The sequence below is a fragment of the Hippocampus zosterae genome, chromosome 1 (assembly GCF_025434085.1).
Source record: "Hippocampus zosterae strain Florida chromosome 1, ASM2543408v3, whole genome shotgun sequence".
In the NCBI taxonomy this organism is placed as follows: domain Eukaryota; kingdom Metazoa; phylum Chordata; class Actinopteri; order Syngnathiformes; family Syngnathidae; genus Hippocampus; species Hippocampus zosterae.
In genome coordinates this window covers 32937898-32953037 of record NC_067451.1, presented here as the reverse complement: position 1 = coordinate 32953037, position 15140 = coordinate 32937898, and the positions used below count along the sequence as shown (strand labels likewise).

General features: G+C 42.4%; 1 protein-coding gene across 1 annotated transcript in view; it reads right to left on the bottom strand.

The window, feature by feature from the left end:
* Positions 1 to 11745, bottom strand: part of rxfp1 (relaxin family peptide receptor 1) — a 62691-nt gene extending 50946 nt beyond the window's left edge. Inside the window, exon 1 of the mRNA XM_052059373.1 lies at positions 11499 to 11745. Within this exon, the coding sequence (XP_051915333.1) occupies positions 11499 to 11574 (76 nt within the window). The 5' untranslated portion in view covers positions 11575 to 11745. The remainder of the gene's footprint in view (positions 1 to 11498) is intronic.
* Between the last annotated feature and the right edge of the window lie 3395 nt (positions 11746 to 15140).

Here is a 15140-nt window from a genome sequence, read left to right as displayed (position 1 = left end):
GTTCTTGTGACCCTCCAGTAAAAAGAAACAAAGAAACACAAATGCTCCAAAGACATCAATAATACAAATGAAAGAAATCTCTGCGGGATTGCAAGGGTGTGAGATTAATGGGGTTTCTTTCTGTGGCTGCAGTCATGCAGAACTGCAACTGATTTGATTCTCTCACCATTTGACATTTATGTTTTCTATTCTTTTTGTGACTGTATCTTAACTGTTCTGTAAAGCGCTTTGTTACAGCTGCAGCTGTTTTGAAAACATTCTATGAAGAATGATGCATTTTTTCGACACCGCCGCCAGTCACCATCAACCTAAATAACATTGCTCCACATCACACTGCACTTCCCCGAGGAAGCATTGCTGATCGATGTGGACACAGGTCGGGTGATGGGCAGTTGAATACAAGTAGTAGGTTGGTCAGTCGGTCTGTTGGTAGGCCGGGAGCCACATAGTGATGATGAAGGTAGGAGGTTAGGTATATAGGATGTAGTGGCGGATGCTGGTCTGTCAAGGTGGGGAAGCTCAATTTCGTCCTAGGTCATAAAATGTCTCCGTTTAATTTTACGTGAATTCTACTCTGCGTTCCTTTTCAAGAAAATGATTTGTGACCCTGTCATACCAACAAGGCCTCTTTTCCAGGGTCTTAACTGGGTTGATATACTGTAAGTCAGTCTGCGAACACAAGCAACTACAATAAAACACACCAGAAATAAAATATTAATCTGTCGTTGGTCGTTTTCAACAAAGAGAGTGTCGCTAAGATTATTAGAAGAAGTTTCCAGTTCAACTCAGAACAGAATGAGAATTGAAAAAAGCTCCCACGGATGCCGACACCAACCGATTGGCTCATTTCGCTCTCTGATGGGCGGGACAAAACCAGCATTTATCCAATGACTCGTCTCGTTTCAATGTATTGGGACAACGGGCTCTGAACTTTCTCGAGACGCCCAGCTGTAGACGCTCAGCATCCACACGGTTTCAAGCACAGTGAAGCTGCGGGAATGAATGAGAAGAGAATCGCGTCGTAACCAGTCATAAGAAGCTGATTCGGAACAAAAGTTGAACGCATATTTAGTCAATGACATGTACACACAATTGTATGTACACACATATATTTGATCACTTCTTTTTTTGACATTTTAGGGGAAGCTGACCTTCACTTGCAGTCTTGGAGCAATCACCTCTGATAGGATGGAAGAAACACGTCGGTAGTCAAGAGGTAATGTGAGGATCGACAAACACAACGTTGTCATGTTTTAAAGTTTCATCTTGTTAGATGCTTGATTGACCTCGAAATGCTTGTGTTCAGAACATCTTGCACACAATGGAAGCACAGAGAATCAGGGAGGTCAAGGGACCCGAGCGCAGGGTACCTGACTACATCTCAGAGAGAAAGATTTAACCAGCACTAGTAGACAAACTGGCGCCTGTTATCTGACAACTTGGAAAGGAAGATTTAACTTTGGACGGAAGGGAGTACTTGTACGCTCCATCATGAGAAAGGGTCTCGAGCCAGGTCACAGACGTGTCAGTTTGTGGAAACACCGCTTGTTAAAATGTCTACGTTTTTGTTGGTTTATGGATGTTGGTGCTGGCACCAAGAGAATGCTTTGTCTAAGGGGCGACCCAATGGGGCCGGCCGTCCAGGGGGGTGGCATGTTAATGAAGAAGGGAGTGTTTTTCTGATATATTCCTTGGAATTTGCATATACAGTCAATAAAAAGGCCGGAAGAGGTTGCAGAGGTCGGGTGACAGTGGGAACCGCAAACCGAGTGGCTTCATGGAGAACTGCACCTCCTGCCGGCAGTCAAAGTCGATCTGTTCCTGCGTCGAGCCTTTGTTTACTGTCCCGGTGAAAATCTCTGACAGGTACGTAGGTTGTTTGGGGCACATGTCTCCTAGAACAGGGTTCCCCAACCTAATTTCTGTCACAAGTAGATGCCGTTTGCAGAATGGCAACCCTTTTTTTCAAACTGCTTTTAAATTGCTAGTTTTAAAGCACCGGTACTGACAACAAAGATAATTATAGAGTCAAGGTTTGATGAAAATTTTTTTCATTCCTTTATCATTCAATAGTTCAACGAATGTAGAATAATATAAAATAACAAGGTGAACTACAAAGAAACGAACCAATTAGAAGTCATAAATACACTTTATCATGTCAACAAAATATTTTTTAAGTTATAATCCGAGATACCGCGTTAGCACCTTGCTACTTGCAAACGCGACTGATAAAAGATGACACAATTGAATGATACTTTCATCTGGTGGCTGCTGGTGAGTAATTAGTGACTAAATGTCTAATTCAGTGGTTCTTAACCCTAAGGGTTCGGTGAATCAGTCTCAGGGGTTCGACGGAGCTTCTGCCATGGAGGTTAAGACACACCCAACTCAACATGTCAATTCGTTATGACACAGCCGCTTGGCCATCACTGGCTCAGCCATTTTGTTCACAATTTTAAAAAAAACGAATATGGATGTTTTGATTTTTTTGATTTTATTCATTTTTTTCAATTTTTAATAAATGCGTTTTTATGTCTTGAATTTGTAAAATAAAAAAATATACAGTAAATACAGTACATCATATTTTTATTTTTTAATGAAGGGTTCAATGAATGTGAATATGAACTGGATGAACAGGTTGCGTTCGGTACTTCGAACAATGTTAAAGAACCGCTGTTACGTGGGCAGGCTGTGCAAACACTTCTCACATTTTCAAGGTTTCCACTTGATAACTTGGGTGCTACTTGTTCAAATCATTCAACGGGTTTTTTGAGAAACGGCTTCCTCCTCGACATCGCTCTGGAGATACCGCCAGGGGTGCAACGTCTCTCGTCAAACAGCTTCATCTGCTGCGCGTTTAGATGTGCGTTTGTCAATTTGTTACTGTTACAGTACTTTCTGTGTACTGCTGCTTTTTTCTTCTACGGGTGGATTTTGTTTATTCAAACTTGCAAACCAATGTTAGAAAGGGGGACTCCGTTTGACTAGTGTCGTGCACAAATGCTGCATAGGGATGGTTGACTGACGCTCAGCAAAGACAAAAAACAAAACAAACCAAATACAATCTTGGTCTGTCTCTGTGCACACCGGTACCAAATCGGGCGCGGCCCGGCACCAGTCCACTGACCGGTGGTTGGGCAACCCTGTCCCAGACGAAACTTATGGTGTTTCCGCAGAGGAGTCCAATCTGTAAAAACTGACAAAAATGGTATAACTCAGAGTTGTGCGAACCAGAACATTCAATTTGTGTGCTATTAGAAGCCCTCACCAGAGCCTGACCTTTGGGGGGGGGGGGGAACCAAAAAAAACAACTCTCTTTTCCAAATGTTGGCAGACTGCCAAGGCAGCCCTGCAGAAAAGATACTACCTGTGTGCGTAATGGCTTTCTCGGGTACGCCCACACTTAAAAAGTCTGTCGGGTATTGACTCAAACTGGAGCGAAAGTGGCAGATAATGCCCCCCCACAACCCCTCATTACACACCATGCACCATACACCCACCAAAAGTGTATACAATTTCACAAGCTCTCAGCCCATTTTGTATCGAACGCCACTTTTAGACCTTCATGTGAAAAGCCTTACTTATAGTTGTGTATTGTTTGCTATGCGTTACGTACAATCAGATTTATGTACTCTACAGGCCATCTTTTTTTATTCTGAACGATCAAACAAGTTGAAAATAACAACTCCGAATGCTCTCGATATGCTTCATGTCAAATTGACCCAAGGTTCAAAACTATATTTGAATTGTTACGATGAGGTGGAAAAAACGGAAAATTCCTTCCGCTGGCTTTTCTCTTTTCTTCCAGATACCTTTTTAAAAGTCATGTTTAAAAAAAAAAAAAGGAAAAATAATATGTCCAGCACTACCAAGTGTTATCCTATTGACACTCAGAAAAACAAACACGTATTGCGCCAAACAGAAAATCAAGAGAGGAAATCACAAAATAAATTATATGGGGGTGGGGGGTTGTAAACACACAACAAAGGAACAAACTACACTAACAACTCCGAGACAGTCTGGTCTCCTACAAAAGGAAAGATGTTACCAGCCAAGTCTTGTGTCGTTATTAAACAAACACATTACGGAAGTTCGACAGAGCACGAAAGCAACGCATTTTCCCCGTACGTACTCTTCACAAGCAGTTGCTCTACAGCGAATTTAACCCAGTTGCGTTCACACGTGCAAATTTACATCGGTTCTGCTTCGCAAAGGAGCATTTGCTCCGGAGCAAATTTTTAAACCACCTCCCTGAGGTGGATCAAATTTGGTCCGGTGTAAGCCTTTGTCCGGGGCTATGCCGGAGCTAATTTGCACGTGTGTACGCTCTACTGGGGCAGCCCCGGCGTAGCACCGGACCAAATCTTGCCGTGTGAACACCCCTTAAGAGCCAATTTTTTTCCAGTGTTACTGCAAAGAGCCACGCACGCACACACACACACACACACACACACACACACCACACTTTTTTGCCCAAAAATCGACTTTTGGAGCGACCAAGCACCCACGATCGACCCGATCGCACACGTGGAAGCATATGAACATGAAGACACACACACACACACGCACACACACACCCTCAACTGGTTGCCTTGCCAGTCATTGTAGGGCACATAGAGAGAAACAATCATTCACACTCACGTACTTAGCATCAATGAGTGTGGTGTCATTTCCATTGCACTTTTCTACGTCAGGTACTCAAACCACTTTACACTGTTCCCACATTCACCTACTGATGACGCGGCATCAGGAGCAACCGGGTGTTCAGTATCTTGCTGAAGGACACTTGGACAAATGGCAAGTCAGGCGCGCGTAGTACTGAGCCATCAACGATCAATGTTAAAACATTTTCTGATAAAACATCTGCTGACTTCAACAGTTTCTTCTATTTTCAGCAATAGACTTAAAAACATATATTTTAAATTTACATCCTATTTATTCATTCATTCATTCATTCATTCATTCATCTTCCGAGCCACTTGATCCTCACTAGGGTCGCAGGGGGTGCTGGAGCCCATCCCAGCTGTCTTCGGGCACTAGGCGGGTGACACCCTGAATCGGTTGCCAGCCAATCGCAGGGCACACAGAAACGAACAAGCATTCGCACTCACGCTCACACCTAGGGACAATTTAGAGCGTCCAATCAGCCTGCCATGCATGTTTTTGGAATGTGGGAGGAAACCGGAGCACCCGGAGAAAACCCACGCAGGCCCGGGCAGAACATGCAAACTCCACACAGGGAGGCCGGAGCTGGAATCGAACCCGGTACCTCTGCACTGTAAAGCCGACGTGCTAACCACTGGACTACCGGGCCGCCCCACATCCTATTTAAATATTGATAAATTAAACAAACATGTAACCCGTTTGTTATGTTGCAGTTCAAACCCTTTCATGCACCCTGCAACATGATAATATAAGCTTTCCACTGTTGTAACTGCTGTCCCTGAAAGGGTGAAAGTGTTTATTTTTATGTTATAAGATAAATACAATAAAATCAAACACCCACATAGGTATGTGCACACGCACACTCAAAACAGCAACAGTATTACTCACTCCTGAGTCCAAAACCAAGTTGGCATTTGAGTGACAGTTTCATTTCATGCTGTCACAACCTCTTTCGTGTCAAATCATTCATCGTGCTAAAATTACATCTCTGCTGCATTATTCACATTCATGAGAACACGTCGAGGAATAGATCTCAAAGGTGCACCAAAAAAAAAATGGCATTAAAAAAAAAATTAAAAATAAAAATCACAGGGTGATTGCTCAGTCCACAAATCAGCTAAAACGCACAATTATGATTTATCGTTCTTAAAAAATGTTTTCAATACTAAAAATCTCTGGAATCTCAAAGAAAAATATTGGAAAAAATGCTTTTTTCTAGGCAAGTCGTGTCGAATTTAATTATACAGCTCGTAATCACCAAAAAGTCACAAAAGGCTTCACATGCCCACATTTGACAAATATTAACGACATCCCCTGATCTTAACCCCCCTCCCCCACTACTCTCTATTCTAATATGCTCACAAACAAAATCATCAAGTCCACTAATCAACTCGCTTCCAGTAATTTATTTTTCTTGAACTGAGGGAACTGTCTCTATTTTACAAGTTTTTGAAAGCTTGGAGATTGGTGGGAAATTTCCCAGAAAAGTGAAGTAGGGGATCAAGCAGTTCAGATGACGAATGCTCATTCCCATTATCGTCCCCATTTCAGAACGATGCCTATATTTTACAGGTTTTTGAAAGATTGAAGATTGGTGGGTAATTTCCCTGAAAGGCGAATTGAGGATGAAATGATTCAGATGACGGATATTCCAAAATCACTGTCAGAAAAATTGAAGACCGCACTACCATTTTTAGCACCTTTCTTTGTATTTTATGGGTGTACAAGTCCCCCATAACTCTCAAAGAAAGTTCGAAGACAAACAAAGATATTTTTCCCCAATCCTGTACATTCTTATTGTTTACACCCACCAAGACATAAAAGTACTCATCTCATCACTGTTATGTTCTTTCTTTGAATAAGTGTTTACGTATTTCTGCATCTTATGGGTTAAATCGGTGTCCAAATAATCCATGAAAGATTGGTTGGAAATTGCCCTCAGAAGTAACTTGCTGCTGTTTCTACTCTAGATCCTGTGACAAAAAATTCTCAACAGGTAAATGAAACAACTCACGACCATTATTGTCTTCATTTTTCTACTTTACGGGTTTATGAGTCAGAGCAAGCCCTCAAAGCACAACACTGCAACCTAAAACATGTTTGTATTTCTCTACAGTACATCCCATGAGAAAATGCTCAACAAGTCAATTAAGCACCTCACCATCATTATCTTGTCAGTTTATTTCTGTGCCCCGTTCTTCTGATTTGTGTCCAGAAATATCAAAATCAACCCTGAAAGCTCACAGATCGGTTGACAATTACACTGAAAAGTACTCTCTTTTTTTTCCTTCTGTTTACACATCGTGACGAACTCATTGTTTGGGTAAACTGAAGGCATCACCACCATTATTTTCTTAGCTTTTCAACAGCCTCTATCTTCTGAAGAGCACAATTATGCCCTGAAACCTCACTGATTGTTTGACCCGCGTCAACACCTCACCATTCATCTTCATGTTCTTTTCTCAGACAAATCACACTAATGCACTCGGATGAGCAACGAAGGAAATCTTTACGGCGCCTCAACTCACTTCACCATGGTACCTTGGCACCAACATGCCGAGATTAAATGAAGCTCATCGAGTCACTTCAACATAATGCATTGGCACTGAGATGCTAAAAGATGGCAGCAAGTCACTACAGTCAAGCTTCAGTTTTCGAACGTCTCTGTTCTCGGCCAAATCGGTTTTTATGCCTCGGATGATGACCGAATTTCGGTTCTCGAACAAACTGAGCGCACTTGAATGCATCACTTAACTCCTCTTGCCTTCCTTACATCCTCTTACTTCCTCGTCTACCCGAAGAAGTATCACTTCCTCGGGTAGCGTTCCATTGTGCACAGACGTGTTCAATAACGTTTTTCTTTTTTTTTTTTTTAAGAGCGTGGTTTCGGTTTTCGAACAAATCGGTTTTCAAACAGCCTTCTGGAACGGATTATGGTCGAAAACCTAATTATGACTGTACTTTTATTGCTTTAGCATGAGCATAAAAATTCAGGATTGGGAATAGATACAATATTTCTGAAAACGAGCGGCCCGGTAGTCCAGTGGTTAGCACGTCGGCTTCACAGTGCAGAGGTACCGGGTTCGATTCCAGCTCCGGCCTCCCTGTGTGGAGTTTGCATGTTCTCCCCGGGCCTGCGTGGGTTTTCTCCGGGTGCTCCGGTTTCCTCCCACATTCCAAAAATATGCATGGCAGGCTGATTGAACACTCTAAATTGTCCCTAGGTGTGAGTGTGAGTGCGAATGGTTGTTCGTCTCTGTGTGCCCTGCGATTGGCTGGCAACCGATTCAGGGTGTCCCCCGCCTACTGCCCGGAGACAGCTGGGATAGGCTCCAGCACCCCCCGCGACCCTAGTGAGGATCAAGCGGTTAGGAAGATGAATGAATGAATTTCTGAAAACAATTACATGTCTAATTGAGTGACATCAGAAGTGTGACACATTCAAAACCATTCGAGGTCTTGCAAGGTGATGGAATCACTGTTTTTAAAAACCAATGGAAGCACAAGATCAAGGGAAAATTTTCCTCCTCGTGTATTTCAATCGATGCGGTCGTCTTGAGTCTTGAAAATTAGGTGCACTGTTAAAAAAATAGGGCGGCAAAGTGATCAATTGGTTAACATGTCCGCCGCATAGTGCAGAGATGTAGAGTTTAATTCCGGTCTTCCTGTGTTCTCCCCTTGCCTGTGGCTTTACTCGGGGTACTCCCCTCTCACATTTCAAAGACATAACATGGCAGGTTAATGGAACACTCAAAATCAGGGGTGGCCAACCCACGGCTCACGAGCCGCATGCAGCTCTTTGGCTGGTTCAATGCAGGTACTGAGGTCACGAGACCATTGTCGGAAACGCATCGGCGATGGCGCTGCCATTCAAACAACGGTGCCTATCACCAATCCCGTTACTTGATTGACATAGAGGGCAACCAATCAGATGACTGAATCACCGCTCATGTGCATACAATGGCGCTAAGTGCTAAGCTAGTCAGCGAATTCCCTCCGTTTTTAAGGCAGGGGTGCCCAATAGTCGGTCTTCGGGCAAAAATGTGTGCGTGTGTGTGTGTGTGTGAGGGGCGGGGGGCTCTTTGCAGTAACACAGTAAAAAAATTGGCTCTGAGTCTCTGACTAGTTAGCCACCCCTGCTCTAAATTGTCCCGAAGTGTAATTGTGAGTCTATGTGTATCTCTGATTGGCTGGCAAGCACTTCACGGTGTACCACGCCTACTGCCCGAAGACTAAGACTGGGATAAACTCCAGCGAGAGAGAATAAGCGGCTCGGATAATGGGTGTATCGATATTAAAAAACAATGAGAGGTCTTCTGGCATTAAAAAGACAGTTTTCAAAACCATTTGACCTCTTTCCACCGTGTTACAAATGTAGTGTATTTAAAACCAATCTGGGGATTGTGTGACTTAGCCTAGTCATTTAATCAGTGTTCAAGTTTAATTGACAGTTAATGTGATTGATTGGCCTTGAAATAACGGTGTTGCATGCTCATAATCGATTGGAGGTCTGAAGTGGTCTCGAAAGGTTGGATTTAATTGGCAGGACGCTAATCAAAGCAATAGATTTTGCAAAGGCAACTCATTCAGTCATACCCTTGCGCGATCTGGAAGTCATTTGAACTCATTTACACCCTTTGACGTATAAATACGTCAATTAGCATGGCCGCTGCCTCCCCATGACGTATTAATACGTCAATCATGTTTTTTCATGGGGGAGGGTGCAAGAGAGTCTGATGCAACTTCTCACCGAAGGATTAGGCTTGACAGCAATGTTAAATAGCAAAATAATGGCCATCAGCAAAAATTCACCAGGATCACGCCGCAGAAGTAGTAGAAAGGGCGTATAGTGGAGGAGGGGCGTATGTGGATAGTGGATTGGAACATTAGCAACTAGCAACGATGGAGAAAAGAAAACCACCAACTAAAAAGGATTGGGTTTTTTTCGGTATAAAAGTGTCCTCGAAACAAAACAACAAAGGAGATGGTGTTTGTGTGGAAGAGAAGATGACACTTCGGTCACGTAATCGAAAGCGGCACCCGTCAAACGAACATCAACCTGCGCAAACATGGCGTGCTGCATGCGGCCCGCATAGTTCACGCCGAGTTTCGAGTTCATCTGATGAAGATGAACATGCTCCACGTCAAGGACCATCGCTTGGCAGAGCATTTTATGCCTCCCGTGGGGCACATCGCCCACAAATCGTCTCCCCGGCGACTTCCAGCAATGACGGAAAAGAGGCTGCATTGCTTCGCATGGCCGGCGCAGGGCACACGTCAGCGATTTGCTGGAATCGTCTCGTAATGACGACGGCGACGACGATGAATTGGAGAGCGATTTGGATCCCGATCTGTCAGACGAATACGTGCCTTCGGACATAACGGAAAGGAGCTGAGAGTTTTCTTCAGAGCCGCTGGAACGAGGAGGTAACTGGTGACTAGCTTGCAAGTTCCCATTCAAAACTTCATCACTTCTTATGCCTCATCAGTCACTTTTATGCACTGTTACATTCCCCGCTATACTATAAAGTTGCCAGTAACACTAATCAATTATGTGCGGTTGATGCGTCTCGTAGATGTGGAGGAAAATATGCGCCGTAAATGTGCTGACTTGCGTGTCGCCATAGGTTTTAAAAAAACAAAACAACAACAACAAAAAACAGGACACATTTGGTCCGCTCAGCTCTGCTAAAACCACTAGTGTTCAATTCATATTCCATTTCATTTCAAATTGGATGCTGAGCAACGTGGAATGAATGGTATAAATAGCAGTGTGCGAGCATGTATGCGTGTGAGAGAGATGTTGAAAGGTAGGTGGAAAGCAACAATAAAGAAATTGAAAAATAAAAGTGTGGTAATTGTACATACTTCTATAAATTACAGATTGTCCAACCAGAAGCCAAAAGATGACGACTCCTTGCTTTGGTGGTGGAAAGAAAGGTAAATAAAATTATTGTACCTTACTCTGCAGCAAGATATATTTGGAACTTTTTATGTTTCTATCATTTATAGGTCGTTCATCTGGACGTGGTGAGATGAATCGATGTGGTGACAAACTGGATGGAAGCCAAAAACCATCCTCTCCACAGCTGCACTTTCGTTCATTGTTCAATTTGCACTTTTGTTCATAGTTAAATAGTTTTGTTGTGTGCAAATAAATTATTTTGCTACAAAAACATTACAAGTCATGTTCTTTTGTAGGAGGAACACATTATTGAGGTATTTGAGCTGTCACAAAAGCAAAAAATAGTGTAAATCTTGAAATGATGCTTGAAATGCATGCTTTTACAAAAAAGCTCATTTTCCCTGGATTTCTGCAGAAAATCGGCCTTTGTCCATAAAACTTTGCAGTTTTCTAATGCTGATTGCCAATGAATGGAGAAAGATAGAAACAAACTTTTTTTCTGCCGAAAGACAAGAGTCTCACCTTTCTTTTGATATGTATATATAGCCATAGAACAGAAAATTCTGTGGGCCTTGCAAATCAGTCAAAATTCAGTAAAATGTGAGGGATTGAGGGGGTTGCTCCAGTGAAAAGGGGTGGTATTCAATGAGTTAATCCAGTTAGTCATCACACATTACAATACATTTGCTGGATTTTCTAAAGGCTTAGAAAGGGAGTATTTTCAAAACCATTGGTGGTCTTGATCGCTATTACAATTTCAGTGTACAAAAAGCAATGGGAGGTCAATGTGGCACTTTCGTCATTTAAACAGCGGACGTGAAAATCAACTTAATTAGCTCAAAATGTTTCCTTCCAACTTGAAAAGCAAAGGAGCCCACACAATAACAAGACGAGATATCAATTAAAGCAGGTGAAAAGTTGAACTGACCGAACACGGCATAGGCCACCACGAGGAGAACGTAAACTTGCGCCACGCCACTTGACCATCCACCGATCATCACCATCTTCGCTGACGTCGTCGTCGTCGTCGTTCGTCCCACCCACCAAAAGTCTCGAGCAAGTCGGCGTGACTCTTGAGATGGGGAAACAACACGGCAGCTGACACAACAACCTGCTGGCTGATTGCAGCAGCCGATGCGCTCGCTCGAAAGCGACTGAAGGGGGATCCGTGACGCGCGGGAGGAGGCGCCAAACAGGTTCGATGGGGGCCTAGGGGCTTCTTGCGGGAGGGGCATGCATAAAAAGGTTCACGCTGCTCAGTGTGCATGTGTCGAATTCACGGAAAATTGAATTTGTGGTTTGAGTTAGTTGTGGGTCTAAACAAATTAACGTCTCTCCAATAGTACGGCCCCCTTTTCCTCCATTGAGAAAAATAAAAACAGACAACGACAGTTATCTCCGATCATAGACCCTATTGATCATATATGAAGAGTTAAGGACAAAACCTTGGCGTAAAAAAAAAAAATACACCTTCACGCACGGTTGTTTACAAGCAATGTTAACTGTCTGAAAAAAATATACTGTCCACTATGGTGTGAAAGGCCCGGGGGCCAAATCTGGGCCGCCACATCATTTTATGTGGCCCGCAAAAGCAAATTAAGCATGTCACATTCCATAATGCTTGCTAATGTCAGAACCAAAATTTCAAATTCATATATAATCCACAATAACAGTCATTATACTTGAATTCTGATTTTAAAACTAGTGCTCCATCAATTTGATGTGTGCTGTTTATGTAAGATGTGGAGGGAATTCATCATTTATAGGGTATCCCAAAATTCATAACGGCCCTCCAAGGGAAACCGTAACTATAATGTGGCCCGCGACAAAAATGAGTTTGACACCCCTGTTGTACACCCACTTCAAAAAGATGTCTCCTTTCACCCCTCCTTCAGGAAAAGGAAAAAAAAGGCAATGAATGCAATCATCTCCGTTCATAGCCAGTAGTGATGAAACATTGACATTTTTAAGAAAACTACTGATTCGGAAATATAGATGCCTCCCTTAAATAGACAAACATTTGTTGGAATTAGAGCCGATATATAACCGCCTCCCGAAGGTAAAAAGTGCCGATATTTGAGCTAATCAATATAAATAAGTAGTAACTCTGAATTCGTAGTTACAATAGTTTGTGCCGGTCAGTTACTACTGAGAATGTACTATGAAGCTGAGCCCCAAAATAAATAGCTCCCTTTTTCTTCTTAGTCAAATAAAATGGGTGGTCCCACATGTGCGCAGCTTGTTGTAGCTGTGACATTCTCATGAGTAGGAGGTTCAAATTCAGATGCAGAAAATATCATCACTGGAGGGAAATTCAGAGATCGGTTAATTTTTCACACCCAATGTGTGCGAAAAATAAATGCTTCCCTTGAATGCTGTAGACACCTAGCACCAAATAACGTAAAACAGTCCCTCGAAAACTGGAGTGACTTTTTTCTAAATAGGCCTCAAAAGCTGGATCATAAATCAGCAAAAAAAAATCATATCCATTTAATTATCCACTGAAGAAAAATAAATACCACCCTCAAATAAATGTCTTCCAGTTCCCCATTAGTAAAAGATAAAAATGCACGTTGGCTTTCAAGAGCTATGACATGAGGATTTGGAAGAAGGTTGAAATCTGCCTCTCCAGTTAGTCAACAACCCCCCCTCCCACTCCCCCAGCCAACGCCTCGCTTTTCCCAACCAGGAAAATTAATGTGCAACAATGCTCTTTGTGAATGACTTTCTATAGCCTAATACTCATTACCATGAGTGGCAGGAGGAGGTTACATTATCACCCAAAATGTATGAGGAAATATAAATGCCTCCCTCAAAAACTGTAAACATCTGCCGAAGCACTTGAAATGTTGAAATCTGCCGCACAATCTTCTCAAGTTCAGTAGCTTTGGTATCATAGGAGCCATGTGAAAAAAAAATCGAAATCCACTGAGCTTCCCCACAGGGAAAATACACCACGCTGTCAAATAAATGCATCGCTGATCCCCAATCAGGAAAATAAGAATGCCTCATAATGTTGAAATAACTTGCTTGAGTTGAGAAATATTGAGGATAAGAAGGAAGGTTAAAGCGTTCATCCTTTATGACAAAAATAAATGCCTCCAAGTACGTAAAACAGTCCCTTAGAAAAGTGTGAAATGTGGAGTCTTAGTTTGACACTCACTTCTCCCGCAACTGCATGACAAGGACTTTCCGTGTTTGTAAGTATACTGTATGTTGTCTCTGCAAAATCTCACCTTCACTGGGTTCTATGTAAAATGCTGTATATTCAAATTTTGTGAGATCTCAACAAATATTGATAGCAACAAAACAGTCACAGATGCCTGGTGCCGGCCTGGGGCGACGTTTCATTCAAGTCGAATGGCACAAGCTGAACCTCGTACCCGTGTTAGCTTGACAGTTAGCTTTTATCCTTCGCCCATGTTGGAACAAAGTCGACGCTTGGAGGGGCTTCTAAATCTGATCGTCATTCTTTTTTTCTTTTTTTTACCCCCAGTTGGAGATAAGCCCTCCTGAAGTTCTTTTCAAAAGACATTTCACAGTCTGTCACAGCAAATGGGAAGAGCCAACGGGATAAATTTGACAGTAACCGATTGGAGTCTTATTTTTTAAATTCATCAGCAAGCAAGAGCGCACTGGCAAAATCTCTCACAGTCAGCAGTTGCTGTTTATACCATATTCACAGAATAGATCCACAAGGCTCTTACTCATGCGGAAACAGGAACAATGTATCTGCTTGACCTTGTAGTTGCTGTGTGGTGTTTTTAAACAGCAATATACAAGCCAATTATTTTATCACTGGTTTCTAGTTCTGTAGAAACAGAATCTTGAATCCTCGGTTCCTAGCAACAGTCAGACCATTTCTAAGCTAATTGAGAGTTTTTCATATTCGATTTCATCCGATTATGGTAGACATTTGCACCATTTTTCTTGGATCAATGAAGTGGATCAGTCGTCAATAATTGGTACCATGCTTGATTAATTAATTAATTGGCGCATGCAAAAAAAGCTTCCGCGTTTACTACTGCGAACCTGTCTGGGATACCTGCTACAGAATTTTTGAGGAGGAGTTTTCCAAGGTCCAAGCCATGGAATTTGCCCGAAATGGCTACTTCAAGCCAAAAGGATGTCTGATGTCCTGTTGATTTCAGTGCAGCGGCCCTTAAAACTATTTTTGTGCATCGTGCTATGAATAACATGTTCGCCCACTGTCCTGCTTATTAGTGACATTGGTGTCAGGGCAAAGAATTATGTTTGTATTTTTTTTAACCCCTTCATGCACCAATAATGACCACCTGTAATCCAGGGATAGGGAACCTTTCTCGGATTCCTTCTTGCAATTGGGGCTCATTTGGGCAAATTCTTTGTGGGAATTTCTCAAAAGTATGACAATGGAATATGTCCAAAAATTGCATCATATCAAAATGACTGACTTCCTGGTCAATTTCTGGTATGGATCTTTTTTCCCTTCTTACCTGAGCCATTTCCCGCCCATTCTCCTGTTAATTGGTGAAAGTGGTGTCATTGGCTAATTTATTTCCCCTACTTTCCATGGTGTGTTATTGACTGA